General features: G+C 41.1%; 1 protein-coding gene and 1 long non-coding RNA gene across 4 annotated transcripts; one reads left to right on the top strand and one right to left on the bottom strand.

The window, feature by feature from the left end:
* Positions 1–1,330: 1,330 nt before the first annotated feature.
* On the top strand, positions 1,331–6,654 carry LOC104919818 (homeobox protein OTX2). Of its 3 annotated transcripts, none has more exons than XM_019263240.2 (4): positions 1,331–1,420; positions 4,218–4,419; positions 4,713–4,864; positions 5,228–6,654. In XM_019263240.2, exons 2-4 carry the CDS (start codon positions 4,323–4,325, stop codon positions 5,858–5,860), a joined length of 882 nt encoding a protein of 293 aa, XP_019118785.1. In that variant the 5' UTR covers positions 1,331–1,420; positions 4,218–4,322; the 3' UTR covers positions 5,861–6,654. The 3 variants fall into 3 exon arrangements, with proteins under 3 accessions (XP_019118785.1, XP_019118786.1, XP_027139664.1); XM_019263241.2 differs by lacking the exon at positions 1,331–1,420 and adding an exon at positions 1,493–1,564; XM_027283863.1 differs by lacking the exon at positions 1,331–1,420 and having other exon boundaries at positions 3,999–4,419.
* Positions 6,655–13,506: 6,852 nt separating this feature from the next.
* Positions 13,507–22,248, bottom strand: LOC113746919 (uncharacterized). The gene is made up of 3 exons (XR_003463219.1): positions 22,183–22,248; positions 21,390–21,468; positions 13,507–14,214 (listed from the first exon to the last, which is right to left on the bottom strand). It is a non-coding gene; the product is annotated as an uncharacterized LOC113746919 (long non-coding RNA).
* Between the last annotated feature and the right edge of the window lie 3,272 nt (positions 22,249–25,520).

Here is a 25,520-nt window from a genome sequence, read left to right as displayed (position 1 = left end):
GAGTGGTATCTCAGTCCCACGATTCTTAGCCTTCAATTCATCTCCCTAACAGCAGGAGAAACCGTGACTTCGTCAATTGGCCCGGAGACAGGGGGAGGGCATATTGCCACAGACATTAACAAGCGACTTCACCTTTTTACAACCACGGCCCCGTTTAGCTGAAACGCTCCCCAGGGCTATTAGATATTTTCCGATGAATTATATATCAGAGCTGAAGATGAAAGGACTCTGCGTGAGCCAAGAATATAGCTGTGGGACAACAAGGGGACCAGATACTTAAGCCTGGTTTGTTTTAGTGTTTTAGTGCTGAGGGGAAATGAAAAAACTGCACTCAGGCCTGCAGGAAAAACTCTTTTAGTCTATAATGACCGACATCAGATCACAATATTAACATATCCCCCCCTCCTAAATGTTAGTTCCTTCTTGGCTTTATGGATATATTCCATAAGTACTGTATTTTATTTGATACTATAGAGTCCATAGAAGGCTGTATTGATTTTAGTGATGAAGCCTCACAGTCTGTTCATCTGGCATGCAGACTCATGATTAGTTCTCTAACCTGCTGCATCAATCAAAAGCTTCATTCAGAGGCTGCAGAGGCCAAAGTTTTGTCAACGTGACATGAAACCAGTTTTATTTGTGCTAAAATATTACAAATGAATTCACTACAGATCACAGGCATTTTATTTAATCCCCCAAAATTCAACTGACCAGCCCAGACATCCACAAAATCCACACAAAAATTCTCAAGTGCTGTAAAATTCAATAAAACAGATAATTTGATCTGCTGTTTATATTTTAATTTTTTTTGTATTTTTTTAAATACACAAGTGGTGTTAGTGGTGGTGGTGGTGTACAGCTTCATGGGCCACCATCTTTTTTTTTCTTCTTAAATCTCCTTTACAGGGTTACACAGAATCAAAGCGTGACAGATCCCCAAGAAGTTATTTTCACCTCTCACTACAAAACACTGCCTCGCTTTTGCTTGCTCAGCTCATTTTGACAATTAAATCTTGGCGAGCTGCAGCTCTAATCTTCTCCTTGTTATTATGAGTTATATATCAAAATGATCTGCAGGTGCAGGGCTCTGATTGACACCTATATATTGGCACCTGAAAATAAACTGTAGACGCTGCTGAGAAGGCTTTTGACTATGATATGTTTAAAATGAATGATAATAAAATTCAGCACAGCATAGTTAGTGCCATTTTACCCCAGCTGCTGCATCCTTTCACATCATATTTTCTCTCATTTCCATTGGCTGCTAAATTTCCTCGCAGTCTCTCTCTCTCTCTCCATAAATACTGAGCATGTCTTAGTATTATCCGCATCCAACAAGCTTACCAAGGAGGAAACTAATCAAAGCGGCTTGATAGAAGCACTCTGCACTGCTGAGAGAGGCGTTAAGAAAATACCTGAAGTAAGTGATTTATTTCACTTTTCTGTATGTGCACTATTTTTCCTGTAAATGAGATTTTTTTTTTATATTATTCTAATCGACGGTGAAAGCCTGCAGGAGCTGCGTGCGGTGGAGATGCAGATAGCCCACGGGGTTGATAATTGGGTAGGCGTGCTTTAAAACTTTTCTCCTCTCTCTCTCTCTCTCTCTCTCTCTCTCTCTCTCTCTCTCTCGGCTCTGTGGGCTGCAGGCTCGGAGCAAAGGGGCACTCAACCGATTAATAGCAGGACCATGGTGCGGGTCCACAACTTTAGATAATACACTCCAACTGGTTGGATGTTTGACTAGAGACTCTGGATGTATTGAGGCATGTAGAGGAGGGAGGGTAAAACCCTGCTCGAGTCAAGTTGAGGAGGATGACAGCAGGTTTTTATCTGAAATCATACGCCGTATTAAATTCATATTAAAAAAGAAAAATAAATCAAATTGCTCTGATAACGAGGGTTATTTTCTGGTGTTATTTTAGAAAAATAAAGCTCAATATTAATCGTGCAAATTTATATAACACCCACCAATTTATCGCTGGATTCTAACCATAGAAACACGTATATTAAACAATATTTATATATATAAATACTTAAAAAACAGACCTTTTTTTTTACAGCAGCCATTTTGACATGGTCAACACAGGTGTTTCCAATGACGCTAATTAAGGTTCCGTCCCATTTAGTGCAGCAGCACCCTGACTCTGTTTGACCTGAATGGAACGAGACCTTAATTAATATCATTAGTAACACCTGTGTTTACTATTTCATGTCAAAATGGCTGCAGTGAAAAGGGTATATTAAGGAAAAATGTTCACACAAATGATAATAATAATAATAATACGAATAATAATAATAATACGAATAATAATAATTATATTAATAATAATATTTTTGGAGCTCCAGCGTGCATGTGTCGGTTTGAGAAAGTGAGGTATGTTGTGCTGGGTTTTGGGGGTTGATGATAAGGTGGTGGGGGTGGTTGGTTGTCTGGCAGTCAGCTGGTCTGATAAATACAATGCGAGTCTTTGTTTTATTTTCGTGACGCAGAAAATTAAGGAGGCCTGAATGCGGAGTCGTGGCTGGCGTCCTGTAATCAGGCCAGCGCGTGCCGTCCGGATTATCTCGTTAATTTCTCACAGAAATAAAAAAAAAAAAAAAAAAATCTCTTGTAGCCAATAATAATTAATGACTGGGCAGGGTTATTATTATTGAACGGACGTGGTGGAGCAAACCGGTAAGCCTGGGGTGCAAAAAGTGACAGATTGAGTATAGGAGTGGCCGTTATTGGCTGTATAAAAACTGAGTGGCCCGGTTAGAGAGAGGAGCACCCTGCGGTCCTGAGAACTTTATTCTACAGGTAGGTGTCAGTGGAAACGTTAGGAGAGGCATCAGACAGCAGCATATGGTGTGTAGACTAATTACTATTGTTAGCAGCAATAATTAGCTATTACTAAAAAAGAAAGACATTATTAAGGCCTGTTAAACATTTTGTATTCAATCGATGCGTTCAATGGCTTTTCTCCCCAACTATAAGGCCTAAACCCCAGAGGAAAAAAATAATACAGATAGATAGATTTAATATTTTATTACATTTCCTAGCTACTAGATTGCGTATTTAATGTTCAAATTAATCGATATTGACCTTATAATTATTTAATTTTCTAATGTTACTATTAAAAAAATGAACATTTGTGTCACAAATTAAATTCATGCTGTGACTAAAATATATTAATAACAATAAAAACATCATGTTATTAATTCAATCCTTGTAAATGTTATTGATGATACATTTTTTTCATCTTTATAAAAGTTTTAATAATTAATTGTCGAATTCATTTGAACGAGGTGTTAACAGACCTCGTTTAGATAAAGTGCTCTCACATTAAAGAGTTCATATGAAAAACTTTTTTCTTGTCTCCACAATACGTGGAGACAAATTTTTAAGGGCCCCATCTCCTTGTTTGTTTAGATTAAGATTAAGTGCTCCTCTCTAATCAACACTTTTCGATAGTCTCACCTTCCAAATCTAATTACCGGGAGCAATTCATTAGGAAAGGAGGAGGGAGTCACCCGGAGGAGTGTCAATAATATGTGAGGAATGCCTCCATGTTTCTAATTATCTGTTAAAGTTGTCCTTCGTATTTTAATTTCGTTACATTTGAATGTACAAGGGTTTTTAGTGGAAACCAACAATAGGCCCGAGATCTAGAAATGAAGATGCTGAGTTGTGTTTTAATGAGCGCGCAGTTTGCAGTATTGGCTTCATTGTTTGTTCCCTAAAGTCTTTTGTTATCAGCATTACTTATCGGTCAACAGTGGGCTTTGTTTCTGCAAATGGCCCCCCAATCAGCTGTCTATTTAGCTTCGCCTAACCTGTGGGTATATGCTAATTGAGACCCCGGTTGGGGCCCAGCGAGTGTGCGCATTTTAACGACAATGTTTTGTTTTGGTGGTACTAGGAGAGGAGTGTGTTTGGAGAAGAGGGGGGTGATAAGGGGCGGGGTTATAGTAGCAGTTAGTGTGTGTGTGTGTGTGTGTGTGTGTGTGTGTGTGTGGTGTGGGGTGATGGCGTAAACGCCTGTCAGCCAGACAGAGCATCCTCAGTCCAGCAGGGACAGCTGGGGGTCTCCACTCGCCTTTTAAGAGCCCTGCAAGTCCGCGGACGCCCACTTCTTGAAGCTCGCCGCCGTGCGTAAAAGGCTGCGCGTAAAAAATCGGACGGACACAGACGATTCTGAGCAAACCTTTCCTGTTTTTGTGTCCTGCTTCAGGTGGAACACCAAACGGAGACTCAAGAGGATTAAAACTATTTTCTTTGCCCTATTTTTTCCTACTTCTTCTTCTTTTTTTGGTGCCCTCTAAGTCCGGCAGCCAGCATGATGTCCTATTTGAAGCAGCCGCCGTACACGGTGAACGGACTGAGCTTATCTACCTCAGGAGTGGACCTGCTGCATCCCTCAGTGGGATACCATGGTAATATATTTCAGGTTTTTTTGGGGTAGTTTATGTGTATTAAATAACGAAAAAATGAGAATTATTTACAACAATCAACTTATTTTGATATTTGGAGTAACGGCTGGATGATGACCATTTGTATTTCAGCCAAAACCAAGGCCTTTAAAGAACCTTACACGCCGATATTTATATTCTATAGAGATTATATTTGCATATAATTAAGTTACAGAAGTTATATATTTATAACGCTGCGTCATGTGGTTTCTCATATTAATTAAATAACAACTGTTTCTCACCCCTTTTCTTCACAGGTACCCCTCGCAAACAGAGAAGAGAGAGGACGACCTTCACTCGGGCCCAGCTCGACGTGCTGGAGAACCTGTTCGGAAAGACTCGGTATCCTGATATCTTCATGAGAGAGGAGGTGGCCTTAAAGATCAACCTGCCTGAATCTCGAGTGCAGGTGAGTCTCTCAACACGAACACTGTACAAGTTTTACACTCCACTCCAGGGAAAAGTGTCCCATTCATGGAGCGCCTGAAAACTGTTTGTGATGAACCTTTTTTATTCTCAGAATAAAGTTTATATAGGCCATAATCATAAATTAATAGTATGTTAGTAGTATGATTAATGAAGATAGGCCCGATGGAGTTTAAAAAACCTTAACAGCATATTTAATTAACTATTTTTTCAGTCTAGTGTTTTTCTGAGTTTATACTGCATGTTATATCCTGGAAGCAGATACAAAGTATTCATTTTCCATACCCCAAGTTGTCTTTATAGCTATAGCTATAAAATTAAAACCATTTTTCCATTTTTCTTTCAGGTATGGTTCAAAAACCGCCGAGCCAAACATCGACAACAGGCCCAGCAAACCCAAAGTGGGGTCCAGAACAAGGCTGTCAACAAGCCGGTGAAGAAGAAAGGCTCTCCGGTCAGAGAGGCGAGCTCAGAGAGCGGAGCCAGCGGCCAGTTCACGCCGCCCTCCACCACCTCACTCCCGCCTGTGAGCAGCAGCGCGGCGCCGGTGTCTATCTGGAGCCCGGCCTCCATCTCCCCGCTCTCCGACCCGCTGTCTACCTCCTCCTCCTGCATGCAGCGTTCCTATCCCATGACCTACACCCAGGCGTCAGGCTACAACCAGGGCTACACGGGCTCCTCGTCCTACTTCCCCGGGATGGACTGCGGCTCTTACCTTTCGCCTATGCACCACCAGCTATCCGCCGCGGGCTCCGCCATGAGCCCCATGGGCAGCAACGGGGTGTCCAGCCACCTGAGCCCAGCGTCTTCCCTCTCCTCTTCGGCGTACGGGCCGGCGGCGGCGGGACTGGGCTTCAGCGGCGCTGCTGCAGACTGCCTGGACTATAAGGACCAAACAGCCTCCTCATGGAAGCTCAATTTCAACGCGGACTGTTTGGATTACAAAGACCAGGCAGCGTGGAAATTTCAAGTGTTGTGAGAGGAGAGAAATAAAAAAAGGGACAAATGTGACAAACTTGCAGACTATACAGGCAAATTAAAACCCAAGGTTGGGAGCTGCAAAGTGCGGCTTTTTTTCTTTTTCCACGACTGCAGCCCCCAACTTCTACCTCGGGCAGAGCAGAACAAGGACTGCCAGCCGGTTGTCTCACTTGTTGGGTTAATTTATTGAACATTCACACTGACTTCTCCCCAACTTTGATCAAGGACACGGAACAAATGTGTTGACCAAAAGGAGAAAAAAAAGGATCAAAAGAGCGAAAGATCCAAGCCTAACTTGGTTGAGTTTGAGGAATAGGTCAGGTTTTCTTCTAAGCTCCTTAAAGACTCCCCTCTCTTGTCTTTTTTTTTTTTATTTTGTTGGCACGCTGAAGGGCCCCTTTGATCAAAGCGTTGTGCATGAGTGTGTGTGTTATAGAGAGTGTGTGTGTGTGTGAGAGAGAGAGAGAGAGTGAGTAGCTCTGACATGAACCTGGATGCACTATTAATTTATGAGAAATATGTTTAAGACTAGTTATAAGAGACAATCAGTCCGTTTGCGTGTGCTCATAAATGTCCCTTATATGTTTTTGAATTATTCCCTCCCTGTGTTAGATTTCTTTTTAAATTGTGATTCTTTGTACTGCCTGTATGCAATTTTTCTTCACACCACAAACCCAGCTGTGGATTTGATAGATTTATTTCCATGTTTCCAGTGTTAAATTATTATTATAAGGACATATTAGTTGAATGAAATAGGGATTGCAGGGTAAAAAAAATAAAAAATAAAATCAAGCCAGCAGCGAGTAAAGGTCCTTTTTTTTGTAAAAAGTGCGGTGAGAAGGCCACAAACACACTAAATAACAATAAAGACCACTTGACCTGATCCAACACTGTGGCTGCATGTGTCAATCCATCTAAATCATCTGTTTGTATCACCACACAACATGTCAACAAACACGAGAACCCACATCTTCCATTAAAAAGTGTCAGTAAACTCCTTCCACTTCCTTCCTGCTAGATTTCTTTGCCCACATCACTAAAGTCCATGATTTCTGTCCAGGCTGGGAGGAATGTGAATTATGGCAGAGCTATGTTAATCCCAGCCTCATAAAGAGGATAATCCAACATTTTTATTGACGGCTGCTCTCTGCTTCAGGGCAGCACCACCGGTCAGTTCACACGCAGAAATGCCAAATGAGCTCAAGAGTCCAGGAGCAAACATGAGTTTAAAGACGGGGTTATAAACATGAAACAGCAGCCAGGGAGGTGGACGTTAATCATTTAAACAATAACTCGATTTGTGATGCATATAAAGGTGGGTAAAGAAGGTAAAGTTTTAAAACAAAGAACATCAGTAAGTGGTAAAATACTTTGTTTCCATCAATCTGAAGCTGAAACTATCACAATAGATCATCTAAATAAATAAAAAAAAACATTTAAATTCAGCTTTAAATGATGTTTCATACTTTTGTTTCTGGTTCCATGGATGATGACAATAATCTCGATCAAAATCAAATTATCCAGGCATCTGTTGCAGGGATTGTGATTAGCCGTGTATTGCGCATATGGATCTGTGTGCGCATAAAGCCACTTTGCAGCCTCTTTTAAACACACACACACACACACACACACACACACACACACACACACACACACACACACACACACTCAGGGGCTCGTGCATGGATTAAAGAAGAACTAATAGAAGAAGAAGAAGGCTCGTGCTATCGGTCTAATTAGGATGTGAGGAGACGTCACAGGCTGCTCACAGTGACTTTTTGCTGCCGTTCAAGTGCTTTGTTGCCAGTTTGACCTCCAATTAGCGCAGAATGACGCACACGGTTACAGAGCCACGCGCATCTGGCTGCTGTCTGGATGAGCTGAATTAGACATTAAAACGTTTAATCTATTAGATTTGTGTATATAATGTGTTTTTCTCTGGTTAATCTGTAAACGTGATGCAAAGGATTTGGAGTAGTAGTCAGATCGCGCTTAAACTGTCTTAAACCTAAAAATCACGAGCTGAATAAGGACAAAATTGATAAGGACAAATAATAAAAGAAAAACAGCTGGAAACCTGATGGGCAAACGAGGAAAACACAATAAATCATATGAAAAAATGAAATAATTAATAAAACCTGACTAATAATAGTCCTAATTTATTTTACGGGGGGGAAATCCTTCATTCCCATCCAGTGGTTCAAGTCAAATGTGTCCATAAAGATTGGAGCTCTTACATTTTATTTAAACTGCCGCATAAATAAAATGATCTATATATTTCTGTCTCATTTGCATGTAGTCCTCTAAATATTTTCTCTTGATTCCTAGAGTCAGAGTTTCAACAGGTTCAGTCCAAAATGTCAGCAGAGAGCAGTAAGTCAGTCAGTCAGTCAGTCAGTCTTCCTGCAGCAGGAGGACCAGGCCCCCCCTCCGACTATCCATTCGGTTTTAATTAAGCACAAGCGGCACTAAAGGGGACATATGGGTCCGGCAGACGCTCTTCATTAATCCTCTCATCGCTTTCGAGGATGTTAAACAATAAAAAAGAGCCTCGGAAACCTCTTCTTGGCCGAAGCGACCGCACATTTTGTAGACCGTCGCCCTGAGGCAGGGCTTTCCCCAAGCGGCACCACTTCACCGCGGCCGGGGATTTACAGGTTTCCCCCGCCGGCGGAGGAGAGGAGGTCCGACCGACGCAGGAGGGGCGCCTCGATCCGGCTCCACAGCGGCCCAGTGATACTTTACTACACTGTTATTTATAACTCATTATTTTTCATTCTATATTCCTTATTTAATTCATTATTTTATGTGACTGTTACAACAGTTTCTCACTGATGTGAATAAAGTACAAACATAAGGTTAAAAAAAAAAGTATGCAGGAATAAACAGAGGCTGTCAATGAATAATTGTGTTTGGCAATACCATACTGTGAAATATATATTAACTGCATCTCTTTATGTACTACATCTCATGGTATAATACACATTACTACTACTAATAGTAGATAATATTAGTAGTAATATTAATATTAAGAACAGACTACATATTTTAACGGTTAAATTGGCTGGACATGTCTGGATACTGATCTCTGAAATGTGAAAATATTTCATAATTATCTTTGTATAAGGTTTATAAAAAAAACAGATACATCTTGTTTTTACAGCTCACTCTGTAGTCAGCACATAGGTGGTAGTTTTTTTTGCCAGTATGTCAGTTATTGTCTGAAGCATGACATAAAACGTTCATGATGAACAATTCATGATTTAAGCAAGCCTATCAGAATTCATTTAAATGGGCTAATGCTATTATCAGCTGCACAATGTCACTGACAGGCATGTGACTTTGTTTTTTTAAGAAGAGAGAATTAGTGAAAGTATGCTGTGGCATCAGTAACTGCCATGTGGTCAAGCGGGATATGGACCTGATTCCTCGACAGCAGCTGCATGAAATAAAAGCACAAGATGAACTGGATATAGTTTCCTTCATGAATCAGAGAACACGGGAGATAAACGGCCAATTTGCTGGTGAGAATATAACCGAAGACTATTGTTATGCATAAGTATGTGTCCTACATTCCCAGAGAGACGATGTCTATCACATATCAACACATACATAATTCATCTGCAACAACAACAGTCATGGAATCTCATTTGAATGAATGAAACAATAGTGTTTCTGTACTCCTGTCAGACAGGCGGTTGAGGAATATGGTAAATGGTGAAAGTGCACAGCCTTAACCCTTCATGACCCTCTCTATCTGTGTTAAGCCGTGCAATGTTTAGAGTGATTTCATCTCATGGATTACACACAATTTGATGAGATTAAACTCAATTCTATGAGATACACGCTAAATGTTGCCATTTGATGTTTTAATGCGACACTAAATGTTCTTTTAATTGATCCAACTGGGGGTTAACTTTGGTGTTCAGCGAACTCGTGTTCATGAAAAGGTTTTCATGTACAGCTCCTCTTTATATTGTGTTAATGCAGAGCCAACTTTAACAGAGGACAGAAGGGAACCTGGTGTATCTTAAACAGAAAATGCACCTCACTGACCAGAGGGCATTTTTTGTATAATATCAGAACCTGATTCAACATGAAGGCTGCTTACACTGCTACAGCTAGTAAACTGAGTTGTCTATCATTTGATAAAGTCCAGAAACATTATAAGGCAGCACATACTCAAAGAGAACTAATGTAAAAACACGGTTTTCACTTTTGGAAATTGTTTTTAAAAAAAAGCACACATGCAGACAGAGCGTCAAGAGAAAATGTTTCTGGAGCTGCTTAGCGGTGGTGGAAGATGTATTTATATCCTGTAAATGTACAACATCAATTCCTCTTTAAAAAGTAGAATGAAATATTATATGTAAAATGTAATCTTAGTGTCCTGAGTGAAAAATAGTCTGATATGTGTATTACATTGTTATTATACTGTTGCAGTGCATAAGCAGGGTTTTCACTGTTGCAGCTGGTCCATAGTTTTAATACACAGTTTGATCCTGCACTCTCTGATGGATCACAAGACAAATCTGCTGGGTCGTGAGATGATTATTGGGATTGGAAAGAAGAGGTTTGTACTTGTTTTTCTAAACTCTAATCTTGTCTTTTTTTTTTTTGTCAAATATAATTTTACCTCTTCGTGCCTCAAGCATTTATCTGAATGAAACAATCACAAGTATTTTAGAGGGGAAATGTCTCTTTGGTGGTACTGCTGATAAACTGTGAAAGGTGAAGAGGGGCCACATGCCTAAGAACTAGTGGTTTAATCTTAACAATGCCTTATATTTTTAGTAATATACCTTTAAGTAAGTCACCTTAGATTTTACATACCAGGTAATTAAATTAGATGATGTATGTGTGCCTAGGTGTTAATTATTGTCAGTTTCATATCAATATTATACATTTTTATATTTGAAGAGGTCATTGCATGTCCCATAGTGTCATCGAACAGGACAAATTATACTGAAGTTATTCTTGATAATAAAGTAAACATTCAACATTGTTTAATAAACGTCGAGTCTGCAGCTGACTGTGCCAGATTTTGTCAGGTGCACATAAAGAGTTTGATGTTCTTGTGAACACAATTAAGTGGGAGTGTGAGCATGTTTATTACAAGCTTTGTTTGGCTCTTCTCCAAGTTTATGATGAAAATTGCTCAAGAAAGTGCTTACTAACTGGACCTCCTGAGTGCTTCTCCAATAATAATAGCTGCTTTCGCCGTCTGTTGATGCTATTTTCGTGGAACAACCATGGCACACTGCATGCGTGTTTTTAATTTTCTCATGACACCCTGCCAAACATTTTTTATACGAGATAACATTTTTATACATTTACAGCTTTTCTGTGAGGCATGTGAGATCATGCAAATACAGTGTGAACTAATGAAGGCCACAGGGTGTAATGTGTGTATTCCTATCTTTTCTTAAGTCCCTTTTAAATCCATTAAATGCTGTTTGATTTCTCTTAGTCAGCATTTTGAGAGGGCAAACCCTGCAGGCCAAGAAAACCCCTTTAAAGATTCCACAATAAGGAATCGTGCTCTAAAATTATTAAACGTATCTGATTTGTGTCATAATCTGTACATAATCTCACCCAGTAATAACTCAATTTATGTAGAATTAACTGATTTGAAAGACTTTAGCCTGGTATGAATGAAAACAGCAGTGAAATATTAAACTAAATGACATTTCAGTGTTGCTAGGATTTGCGCAGTGTCTCCACCATATGGCTGTAGTTACGTGAGCCAAAAAAATAATACTTAAGATATTATCATTTGAGGAAACACAAATCTCTACATATGTTGCACACACATACAGACATAAAGCTGATTACAGATTTAAACAAAATCATGCATGCTTTACAGAAAACAAATGTCTCTGTGTTTCTTCCATCCATTTAGCTTCAGGATCTTACAACCCTGGATTATGCTGACAGTGGACATTCAGCCAACAAAGCACTCCTGTCCTTGTAAGAACAGACCATTAGCAGGGAAAAAAATAATCATAAATCTCCTCATAAGAGCAAAAGGGACATGTTGTACAAACAGATTACATGCATTTAATGGACAAATTTACATCCATAAGCTGAAGCTGAAAGCCTCTGACGTAAACAGATGACTGAGTAAAGCTTCATCGAGGAAGGTATAGGACGCTGAGGACGAGGCAGTGTGGGTAGATACATAAATAATTGAATCAAAAACACATGCACAATGGTTGTTGAGGAACAAGTGATATAAACAGGTGTAATAATAATATATGTCTTCTGACACAGGAGGTTACAGTTCAGTGGAATTACTGTGTTTTATCTTCCCCTCAAGCACGAGGCTGCAGTTTGACTGGACGCGTTTCTGAAATCACTAAACTTGAAATACATGGTTGGTAAAATCAAAACGTTAACATCATATACTACACACCAAAACCTCAAAAACCTTGCATTGTTCGTCTTAAATGGAAGGCCCATAATTTATATGATATGTACAAACTGCACAACAATAACCTCACTTTAACCTTGAAGGGTCATGTTGGTCATATTAACAGATAAACAGACAAACTAGTAAGTGAAACAAGTGCATTTAGCCATATTCTGGCAAAAATATCAGTATGAAATGAAAAGTAGAAGGATTGTTTGAAAATGTTTCAATTGACTTCATAATTTTGATTCCTACTGTAAAAAAATAACACAAAGTATGGTTGGATTTTAACCTTAGACATACAAAATGTAAAACAACTGACAAAAAGACTAAACTCAAGGTTCACTAACTAGTTTCAGGAGCTCAGCTGTACGACAAATACCAAACTACAAATTACTTTCACACTGAACTAATGTGAAATCATTTAGAGTAACTTTAATTTAAAACTTGGCCAAAACCCAGACGCTGGGCCATTTCTTTTAAATTTTCTGACAAACAAAAAAATTCATTGCAATATTAAAAAATCACTTTCTGCCACTATACACAGTATACACACAATACGTTATATATACAAACTGTAAATATTTTTACAAACAACTTCAGAATACCTTAAATTAAGGTCAAATCAGTGCCAACAGCTCGATCAGCTGTTAGACACGCAGACTTCAACTGCCAAACCTCTCCTGTACTGGTGTTACAATACAGAGGTCAAAGGTCATGGGGCCTCCCATTGCAGTAGAATGCTGCTCATGCATTGATGCGACAGAAAACTGTAGTGTAGGAAATGTCATGAAGTTACATTCATGTACATTATTGCAGTTCGAGACAAATAGGACACGATTTCTTAAAGATAAAAACATAAAAGCTACATGATTATGAAAGTTTCCTCTTCACTGTAGTATTGACCTTCCTCCTCGCTCTGCCTCTCTCTGGGCAGATGGAGAGGAAGTACAGTGGAGGAGGATGGATGCAGAGTTTGTTAACAGATGCCTCTCTCCCTGCCCCGCCTCGCCTCGGCCCACCTGTTAAGGGCAGCACTGAGCTCCTGGAGGCGAGCATGTCTGTTGTGGATGCACGCCGGGGAGGAGGTGGCCAGGGAGGGGCAGACTGGAAACTCTGGCACGTGCTTTCATCCAGAGATTGTTCTTGTAAGTCTTGTGGCAGGGCATGTGTGTGTGTGTGTGTGTGTGTGTGTGTGTGTGTGTGTGTGTGTGTGTGTGTGTGTGTGTGTGTATATGGGCATTAGGCGTGCATGTGTGTGTGAATGAGTGCAGGTGTGTGTCTCTATGTGTTTCCTCTCCCCTGTGGTAATACGAAGCATCAGAGTGTGGAGCGAGCATTGATGTGTTTATGGCGTTTGCGAATCAATCATATGTGTGTTAGTGTGTGTGTGTTTAGGGGAGCAGGAGGAGTGTGTCCTCTCTGCACCCCCACAGCCGCCACACGCCTGGCCACCTGCTCTGGGATTAGAGAGCATGCGGATTACACGCGTCACAATGGAGATACACAAACACAAATATGCCCTCGGCCAACAAAGGACACACACCGGACAGCTCCAACGCTAATCACTTTTAGCATCTTCAATATTTTTATAGTTTGGCGAAATAATGACTCTGGACGCGGCGCACGACACGACAGATGATGTTTGTGTTGAGTGATGCTGTTAGAGAGATGCGGCACGAGAGATTTTGAGCTGTGGATTAATTTTTGTGTGTGTGTGTGTGTGTTTGTTTGTTGAGGAAGGCTTATTGCACCATTCACTTGGCTAGTTGTTTCAGTGGGTTTAAACATGTGTGTCTGTGTGCATGTGTGTCTGTGTGCATGTATGTGTGTGGGGGGGTGTTTTTGCCTTGCCTGTTCCACTGTGACCCACAACAGATCCGCTGTCCTACTTTTCAGTCATAAAAACAGTGACGCCAACACAGACAGGCGATCATCACCTAGAAAGGTCATCAAAAAAACAACACCACCATTAACAACAATGACATAAACACAAACGACAATGACTATTGTGTGTCATTTAACGGCTCTTAAGTTACACCAAAAAAGTTCCACTCATAGATGATTCAACAGGCCTTTCTCTAAACGTCCCGTGAGGATCGGTGATCAGAGGGATGCCGTGAAGCACGATTAGTCACTTGTTTTATTGTAATGTGAGGTGTGTTTATTATAGGCTCTTTATGAGGTCAGATCATCACATTTGCAGGCTAACGACATAACTCACCTAGTCATTCTTAAACATTACTGTGTGAGGATAAATCTATTGATAGCTTTGACTCAGTTCCCCACTATAATTTAAAACAGCAAAAAGTACATTGTATATGACAGAGTGAATTTTTACGAGTGATGGGGAGCACTAGACGACCTATAAAAGCACTTCACTAGTGTCTTGTGTAGCATTCAAAGACTAAAAAGGTCAAAGATCATCTACGATCCTGCCTAGGATAAATACACAGACTCTCCACCAGAACTGAAGAAGGTTCTTAGATGAGAGGCGAAACGTCTTCACGGATCTACAAACAGGTCCTGTTTTCCCAGACTTAACCACTGCAGCACCTGCTTTAACCATTCTTTAGAAATCTGTCTCGCAAGCACCTTTTCAAACAAGTACAGTATCCTTTAAAAAAAATAACTAACCGAGAAAATAAATATGTCTAAAAAAGAAATCAAGCACCACTTTTCAATAATTTAAATGCATAAAATGGAACCGGACACTCTTGATTTGTTACTTTGATCATAAATTATCTTCAAGTATTCAAATGAAAAGTTTTTTGTTTTGTTTTTAGTTTTATTTATTTTGTTAAAATGACAAATGTAGCAAATAATAAGTAAAGTGCAGGGAGAGGCAGAAGACCCAGATGGGCGTATTTAAAGCCTCCAGCTTAAGGTCAAATTTCACAGTTATAAAAACATAAAATGAACATGCAGAGAATAATATAACTACATAAAGTAATGACAACCCTGAATATAAAATAAAAAAAAACATATATAACACCAGCAACAAATAATAGTAAGTAAAGGACACATTACAACTTATCTTCTCAAGTAAGTTGTTGTTTTATGTCTCAGGATGTTCTGTTACAAGGTTATGAGGCTAACACTGTAATTTGTCACAAACACAGACATGAATGAAAAATGTCACCGAACATCATCAGTCGCTCGCATGTAAATCTAACAGTCATCACTGTAACACTTGCTTTTGTATGCATGATGTAATTTCGGTGCTTCAGTGTCATCTAAAAATATTTTACTGACACGTTTGAACTAAACCTATCACAGAAATTACAGTAAGGTGATGTAAAAGGATGCCAAGACCCCTGATGTACAGCCAAAAACTACCAGTGTGTGTGTGTGTGTGTGTGTGTGTGTGTGTGTGTGTGTGTGTGTTCGGGGACATTTTATAACACTTGTTGGATGTTGGTGAAGACTTTCCACCTTTGGGTGTTTTGTGATTGTCATGGAGGGATGTTAGAGGGGGGGGGTCTTCTGCCACTATCTTCCCCCTTTTCTCCGACTCCTTTTGCCCCACGGGGTCGTGGGTTTGTTTTGCTAATGACCCCATCCCGTTATGACCTCATTCAGTTTGCGCTCAGTAATTGGTGGCACACTGACACACTGTGGTGTCGAGGGAGGGGCTCACACGCCCAGGGGGCCAGCCCATTGTAAACATTCCTCCTCGACAAATAAGGTATTGTTATTGATGATTAACGGCAATGAGGGGTACTGTGTGTGTGTGTGTGTGTGTGTGTGTGTGTGTGTGTGTTTGGGCAGGGAAAAGGATAATGAGGATGATGGAGGTGATGAACGATGATGACAAGTGAGGCGTTACCACAGATTAACCTCAGGGGCAGTAATGAAGCTGGCTGAGATGACAGTAACATTTTCTGTCGTGCTCTGTTGACAAAGACACTCTTCACACCTTCAGGTACTTAAATGCTCTCATGCAAGGCACGGAGTGGTGAGCAGACAGGACCGCAGAGCCCTGTTTCTCACTCTCACACTGGTATAGAAAACCTCTCGCGGACAAACTGAATATTTGAAAAATGTTGCCTTATCTAGATGAACGTGAAAAGAATATAAATGAAAGTCAGAGGAGATTATTATTAATAGACATAGTAGTCATAGTTTTACAGATGCAGTTGCTTTTACAAGGCAGATTTTTTACATACAAAATATATGACTCCTTTAAAAATATGATGCCTTGTTATTGATCAAACCACCCAACAATGTATATTAAAATTAGCTTAATCTCAACCATCAATGCTACCAACATTAAACTTTAATGTATTCAGAATTTTGTTGTTTTTCTGTTTTCATAGTTTTGATGTTTTTCTTCTCCATACAGTACAGTGTCTTGTAAACTAATATTTTTGTCCTTACTTTCACGGTCTTCACACTCTACGTGGGTTTTACAAAGATCACGCTGGTACAGCTAATATGACATGATAATATTTTTTTGCTGATGTCATATGATGTATTGCAGGTGGGGCAGGACTGATTTCTGGTAGCAGCCGGTAGTAAAACTTGTGTTTTCCTTCGGTTCAGGTTCAGTGTGAGTAGCCTAGATGCTTGAACAAATTCATCAAGGATGCACTTTACAGACAATCTAAGGAGATATACGACACTGAAACTGGTTATTCTAGTACATTTTGCTGATAATACTTATGTACTAATTAAGAGCTAAGAGCATTTTTACATTGAGTATAAGATCACAATACCACAGCTGCATAACAAGGGCATTCAAATATGCTGCACTAATGTGATGGATAGAGTTATTATCTATGACTGAATAAGTTCCTGTCTCATCCTCCACTTCTCTACCCCAAACTTTCATTTGACTCGCAGACGTAGAGTTCTCTCTTGCATGGATATGGAAGGTAAACTATCTGACTCTTAATGTGGCACAAAATTATACCCTCGAGATGTGTGTGAGTGTGTGTGTGTGTGAGTGTGTGTGTGTGTGTGGGGGGGGTTATGTGTAAGTGTTAAGTGGTTGCATGTCTCCTGTGAGAAATGCCTGGGGTCTTTCATGGGTTTTTCTAATGTGTCTGTCTACATGCCATTATTCAAATGAATTCAAGGGGAAGTGTGTGTGTACTGTGTGTGTGTGTGTGTGTGTGTGTGTGCTAAAACACTACACTGAGGAAATGTTTTGATTGTACATCAAAAAGGTCACATGATATCCATCTGTCTTAATTATAATCTACTATGTGTCATGTAATTACACAGACATTACCATTAATTATTGAGCATTTATAAATTAATTAACGTGTATCATGTCTTCTACGTGTGTGTGTGTGTGTTTGCGTGTGCTCTGTGGCAATGGATTTGGCACGTTAGCAAAATGTTTCGCTGATGTTACATTGTATGTGTGTGTGTCATACAGGCGAGCACCACAGGAACCCTTCCTCAAACAAAAACAAGAACGTGCTTCTGCTCGTGTTTGGTTTATATCTGGAAAAACACTACTCGTGTGCACATGTGCCCGCAAATACCCACAAATGCAAACACACACATGCACAATCTTGCTTCTTTTACTTTTAGTGGGTGGCAGCAAAAGTCATCCCTGCAAGCTCCCCTCCTCCTCTTCTTCTTTCCTCACCTCTCCTCTCCCTCTCTCCCCTCTCCTCATCCCACTATCACATTGGACAGGGTCTACTTATAGTACCGCGCCAGGGAGCGGAGAATGGGGAGAGAAAGGGTATTATGACAGTGAGGAGAGAAAAGAGAGGGAGCGAGAGAAAAGAGGGGCAGACAGGGTATTATGAGAGAGAGGGATGAGAGCAGTGAAGGCATTTGGAGTCTTTATTCGCCTTCCTAAGCCACGGGCTCCGCTCCCAATCCGATTGGTCGATACGGCCAGCCATGTAAATGAAATGCAAAGCAGAGAGACCCTTCCTTCCCTTTGCCAATTTGTGGGGCCCTTTCTCTCTTCCTCCGCCGATGGCTTCGTTCTTTTATCAGTCTGTCTTCCCCGCAACGTGGCGCCTTTCTTCCTCGGTATCACAGCCCGCCGCCTTCAACCTCTGATTCTTCCCCTCTCTGGAAGATAATGATTTGTCTTTTTTTCCCCCCAGTGAAAGCTGAACTCTGCACTTCTCTAATGTTCAGCTCGAAGGATTTAATCCACAGAGGCTTTTTTTATTTCCTGGGAAACTCCAGTGGTGATTAAGCATATGGTCTTTTGCATGTGTGCTGCTCTGTTTGTGTGCGTGCAGAAGCATATATGTCCCCTCGTGCTCTTTAACACTGGATTTGAAGCCATTAAAGGTTGACTTGACTCGCGGTTTGCTTCAGTTAGGGTAAACTTCACAGGTCTGACCCTGAATGAACTTCTTCACCCATTATATGTCTAAGTTCTTCTATTCAGACGTGTCATTTAATGTCTATGATGGAGACCCTCCTCCACCCTTACAGAAGCAGGGACTGTTGACACTAAACTCTTCCCAGGGGGTAGAGTACCAGCAATGGGGCTCTGGCTGCGTAAAGCCCTGGCTGTGAGATTTAGGTTGCAGTTTATTTATTTTATTTATTTATTTTGAAGAGTCTAATCAGCTCCAGCAGTGTTTTTTTTAAGGATGGGACACGGTGACAGGCCGATAGACAGGGCAGGACTGATGACAGTTTTAAGTGCAGACAAATGCCACAGTCTGTCCCAGATTAAAAATGCCTACTACCACTGTAATCCCTGTAGCGCTGCCAAATTGGTATTTCCCTTCCCTTCCCTGACCCGAGGGGCACTGAATGAGCACAGACTGGGACAGCAGGAGAACGAGCTTCACAGAGTGACTCGTGCCCTTACCGAACTCCCCTGGCTCTGTGTATGGTTGGACTGGACTGACTGTCTCGAATCATTATCATTACTAAAGATTTGTTTCAGGAATTTGTTACTCACAAAAGGAAAAAGGTCTGACTTTAGGTCAAGATCTTTAAAACTAACAATCATAAGCAGGTATAGAAAATATATAAAAAGCATGAAAAAATATGAATAAGAGAGACTAAATATAGGAGATGAGCACTGGTCCGGTGGTCCACAGCCATGCTCTCAGACTGTTCATCTTGACACACTGCCACCTGCAGGCCGCTGTTTAAAAGCAGAGCACACACCTCTCTCTCTCTCTCTCACACACATACACACACACACACACACACACACACACACACACACACACACACACACACACGTGCAAACATGCAGAGACAAAATCACATATGAGGACAGAAGATTGCGTCTGTGTGTTCAGTCTAACTGTTGATAATGTGACACAAAAATGAAATGAAACTGATAATGTAAAAAAAATAAAACAAGTGAACAGTGTAATGTTATTTTACATAATAATAATAAGTTATTATATTTTATGACATTGTTACTTTATGATTTTGGTTTGGTGGCTTTGTTTGCAATGAAAGATGAATCTTATATCACAATCCAAAATAATTCACCCAGGGCTTCCCCCCAAGTGACAAGAAACTGCAGCACAGAAACACCAAACTAGTTTGAAAGTAACATGTCCTTTAAGTACTCCGGTTTCTTCTTCTTCTACGACGGAACTTTATTCTGACAAAATAAAATAAATATTGTTGATATCTGACAACCTGGACACGTCCTGGACAAACCTGCATGGCTCGAAGGTAAAATTGAGTTATGTAAAGTTTTTCCGGAAGCGACCCTTTAACTGCAATTCAACCTGTGTCGTGTGAAACTTAAGTCACCATGTGTTGGCTGTGGTGGTGAAGCCCTGGAAATGTGTTCATGTATATGCATGCACGCACCATGATGGGCAAAAGTGTGGGAAGCTACAGTACACTACAGCCCTTAACAAGAGGGAGGAGGCCTACCATAACACACACACACACACACACACTCTCCCTCCTCATCAGGCGCTCCTTCCTCGTCCTCCCATCAACCCTCTCTTCAGTTGGCTCTCTCCCCTCCTCCTCCTCCTCCTCCTCCTCCTCTCAAACTCTCCCAACAGTCCTGCCAAGCTGACAGCTCCAAGCTCCGTGGAAAATGAGTCTCGCTCGCATTACAATCGCGCAGGACAGATTCCATTAGCACTATCTGAAATTGAGCGCGGGGAGCAGAGAGCGGGAGGCAGCGGCGCGTGCCCTTATCAGAGGCAGAGGGTGAGTTCCGCCGACGTCACTAATCCACCGGGCAGGATTGAGCGAGAGCACACACACACACACACGCGCACACACAGTGAAAAGACAACTCGGGGAAGACACAGGATGCACACAATCTCTCTGTCATACACTGAAAACAGAAACAGAAATATACCCACACATATTAAGACACACAGGAAATGAAAGGCTCACGCTCACACACACACACACACACACACACACACACACACACACATATATATATACAGATAGCACTACCTCAGCACTCACATGTACTGAAAAGGACCATAATTTGCATTCAGCTAAAGGACATGATGAAACTGGTGGAAAACCGGCAACAGATCAGCTCACACACAACCTCTGTGTGTGTGTGTGTGTGTGTGTGTGTGTGTGTGTGTCTTTTCCTGAGAAGTGCTGGCAGGTCCGTTGAGTGCTGCTGCTGCTGGTGGGATTTGTAACATGTCAGTCCGTCGGTTTGAGATGAACCTGAGCCTCGCTCGCACTTGCTGTGTGATCTCCACCTCCCTCTCTTCTCTCTTCTCTCTTCTCTCTCTCTCACTCACACACACACCCTCAAGCATCCTCTTGTATATACGTTCTACATACACATGCTGACACAGAGACACACGTGCACTTGCAGGAACCCCCCCCCCACATGAACCCCTGTGTGTCCTCATCCTCATAGTTATTAACCCTTGACACATAAATCCAAGGGTATATGCGTGTGTGTGTGATATTTGCTGTGTGTGTGTGGGAGGGAGGATGGGGGTTAATCTTTATGTAGTGGGGATCTTTCACACAAGATCACTCAATTTAAATAGAGAGGGAACACTTTGATGTCTCCAGCCCTCCCTCGCCTCCCTCGCCTCCCTCCTTCCCCTCGCTCTCGTCTCTCATTCACCCCTCTAATTTGCTTCATGTCGCCCCCCCCTCTGTGCCCCAGTGATAAGGTGTAATGAGAAATGTTTTCAAAATGGCTCTCACCTACCATGCGGTGCTAATTGAGCGTGTGCCTTGATCCATCCATGAGAGGAGAGGAGAGCGCTCATGCCTGACCGTCGAAGGTGCTGAGGAGAGGAAGAGGAGGAGGAGGAGGGGGGCAAAATAAGAACCATGAGTGGAGAGCAGACAGTGAAATAAAAGTGAGGCGTGCTTGCATCAACACACATTAATGAGGGGGAAACACTGTCTTCATTAGTTGTCATTTACAGGGAATTACAATGATGCCTCCTCGGGGCTGTTATTGGTCACACTGAGAGCGAGCGGAGAGAGAGAGCAACGTCAGGGAGGGAAAGAAGAAACTTTGGGAAGATGTTTGGCCTGCGTTCATTCAGCAGCAGAGGGACAACACTGCACCCTCAAACAGATTGGCTTGGTATAAAGTCAAAATTGAAATTATTAATTGATAAATATGAACAAACAGGGAGAGATGACTTGTTCCAAACCTGAAATCAGAACTGTAGACTTGAATCCTGATGAAACAGGACTACATTAACCACATTTCTCAGCTGTAGAAGAGGTTTGGAAACCTGCTTTGTGTCATTATGTAAATAATAAAAAAGCAAACAACATGTGACGACATAACAGAGCTTCAGAAACGGGTCTAATGCATGGCAGGCCTCATGACAGCTATTGCCAACACATTTAACACACATTTAAGCTTACTTTCAGGGACAAAACCAGCTGGAGTATACTAAGAAAGGCAATATTAAGTTATATTAATATGTTTTTATGGTTAAATGCTGGAATATTGGTTTAATAGGTCGTTAGCAGAGACTTACACGGTGAGGAAACATGGCGCACTTCAAATTCACGTCTGTTTCTAAGGAGACGCAGGTGGGCGGGGCTTCCACTAATTAACACATTTTCAGCGACTCACCTGTTACCTAACCTGTTTTATGATTCATCCAGTCTATGGTCTTAATTACTGCTACTTTATGTGAATATGTGATCATTTTATGTGTAAGCACATTTCATCTATAAACTAAACAGATGGTTTTTAGTAATTGGTTTTAGTTTACACATTTTAACTAAAGCATAATGGAGGCAGCTCAGTCCATATGGACCAGAGAGTGACCTGTTCAAGTGCAGCAAGGACTAGTAGCTTAAAAGGTGCCAGTTCACCTCCCGGGCACTGCTGAGAAGCCCTTAAGCAAAGCCTCTAACTGCTCCCAGGGCACCCTTCACACCACCATCTCTCCACATTTGCATGTCTATAATCACTTAGTGTGTGTGTGTGTGTGGTTGTATTTGGGGCGTACATGTGCAAAACTTGAGTGAAAAAAGGATAACCCCACTGAGGGATGACCAAAGTTCTTCTTCTTCTTCTATAACACTGGGATACTTCCAGTTTATTCCACTGAACCTGATGGTTTTGCCTGTTATGTATACATTGCCATATCGTGATGTATTCTCCCAAATTGGAAAAATATATTCTCACTTATCTGCAGTGGTATCTCACTATGCAAATTGTTTTGTTTCTAAAGTTTTAGATAGAGCCTCTCAGTGGTGTAAATCACTTTAATATAATTTAGTTGACTTTAATCTGTGCTGCTCACAGTCAGGATAAATAAAACAATATTTTAGAAATATGAATGTTTACCTAATACACCCCTTAAATCCCTTCAGACAATTATGACTAGACGCCACAAAAAAACTAATGAAAAAGTGTATTACTTGGATTTTTCACACAATATAATTGTTAATTGTTAAATTTTATTTCAATTAAAAGTAATTTACACATGAAGGCCTTAAGTCTGCCTTCAGCACAGGTGGAGAAGGATGGAGAAGCCTATAAAATACCAACCATCTGCACGATTTTGACTGTAAAATGTAATCAGCATCACTGAGCTCTGCTATTGCTATGAAATTAAAGGTAAAAGTAAAGTATAAATAAAACTGAGCTTCATTTGGGGGGTTGGATAAAAGTGTGGGTGTCGGTGCAAACTGAAGTAGCAACATCAGCAGGCTTCCCATCACTGCCACAGTGAGGAGGAATATTCCTGAAGGCTTAAGAGCTGCATGTGACAGGTGCTGAAGCAGGTTCCCTCCTCTGTGTCACATTCTCCTCCATCTCACGTCCACGTTGGACGTTCCCTTCCCGAAAATTGACGTGTGATGACACGCCTCCGCTGTGGCAGAGTGGGAGACCACTTGGTGAGTCCGGATTACCAACCCAACTGCCACAACATCACATCCCTAACAGGATAACACAGCATAATAAACTCCATAAAATAATCAAACTTATTACAACTCTTAGCCCCCTGTTTAATACATTCTGCTCAGCTTACGTGTGCTGGCATACACTACCACATTCACAGCCACAAAAGAGAATAGTCTTATAAGAATAGGGAACACAGGGCAGCAGCTTGTGATGCCTTAATATTGGCTTTAATTGGATTTATAAATTATGTGGCTAAATTAACACACTTCTATGGCTCGGTGACTTAGTGAAATGTGTAGAAGGAAAGAAAAAAGAAGGGAAAGTCTTAAAGTTAATTAATCGTCTGTGGCCCCCAGCTTAATTAAAGTTTCCCAGTGTTTGTAGTTAATGGGTGGATTGATGGTACAATGGTTTGAACGCCCCTTGTTACCTCCAGAGTGAGTCCACAGAGAGGAAGATATCTGAGAGGTTGATTAACACACACACGCACCGACTCGGATGCCTTCACATGCTCCTCACTTGTACGAGCTTATACACCGTGTGTGTGTGTGTGTGTGCATACACGCACACAGACATATGCTGCAAAACGCACGCACGCACACACACACATGTACAGTACATACACACACAGTCCCCTTCAAACTTCCCAGTCACAGATACCCATTACTTCCCATTGAGGGTTTCACATTAATTAGCTGGGATCAAAACCTACAAATCCCTCCGCTGAGGATTGAACTGTATTGCTAAACCCTGCCTCCATCATCTATGCTAGGTCCCATGCTAGGTCCCATCACACACACACACAGCATGGCCCGATAAACCTGCAAGGGAGCCTCAGGGCCAGAAAGAGCTGCTGGGCCCCTGTTCCTCTCCTCACTGCAGTATGTACAGTATTTTCTGGAATATTTGCTCTGCTGCAATGTGACTGAACGTGTATTTATTTAGGAACATACAATATTGTTTTATTATAGTTATTTAAAAGCAATAAAACTAGATGAAGTGCATCTGTTTGTCTTTTTAAGCCACTTAGGCACAGAGCTCCACAACAAACTGAACATATGCACACACATTATGGCCTTTATGGATATGTCTAACATGCTACAGTTACAATTACAGAGTTGCAGTTGCAGGCCATAAAACCAAAACAATGAGCTGAAGGCACAGACAGTCTAAAACATGTGTGTCACATCGTCACCCTTAAGTTTCTGAAGAGCAGTTGTGAAGTTCAGAGTGTGCTGGCTCTGGTCATCGCCATCTTGGCAGTCCTGCCTCTACCACCTCTTGGTTAATCCAAAAATCGGCAAAGACGTGGAGCGTGGGTGGGGCTGAGGCAGGCTGAACGGAGCCTGGGCACTCAAACAAGCCATCTGTCAATCAAAGCGGCTACGATGTTAATTATGCATAAATTTGAGCCTTAATATAATTTGAACAGGTGAGTTATATAAAAATTCAGACTCAGTACAGTTGTCATGAACGGGGAAATTAGCCATAGAGACCAAAACTGTTTTTGTACCAGGCTGTAAACATGTTTTCTTCTAAGACATTTTAGTATGGGGACTTATGAAGATTGACTTTGTAACTAGCCCCTTGTTTGAGGAACTGCAGTTTTTGGTATTTCTGCTAAAAAACGCTAAAACGCTCTATAGAGTTGGGAAGAACTGCAGAGTCAGGTGATAATTCTTTATAGGTACATCCCTACAAGTCACTCTTTACGACCGTATATAAGCAGAATGTATAAAAATATTTATTAATGCAGCTTAAAAGCTTTTCTCATGCCAGTTGACATTGTGCGTGTGTGTTTGTATGTCACCTACCAATTATCATCACCATTATCATGTTTATTTATCTATCTTTCCTGGAAATTTCTTGGAAAGTTGTGTAACTTTCCGAGCAACTTCAAACCGGAGTCAAATTCCTTGCACGTTTACACTTGCTTGGCCAAAAAAGGCTGATTCT

This window comes from Larimichthys crocea, chromosome XI, assembly GCF_000972845.2.
Source record: "Larimichthys crocea isolate SSNF chromosome XI, L_crocea_2.0, whole genome shotgun sequence".
NCBI classification, from domain to species: domain Eukaryota; kingdom Metazoa; phylum Chordata; class Actinopteri; family Sciaenidae; genus Larimichthys; species Larimichthys crocea.
Note: the sequence above shows the minus strand (reverse complement) of the source record. Positions and strands in the feature narration are given on the sequence as shown.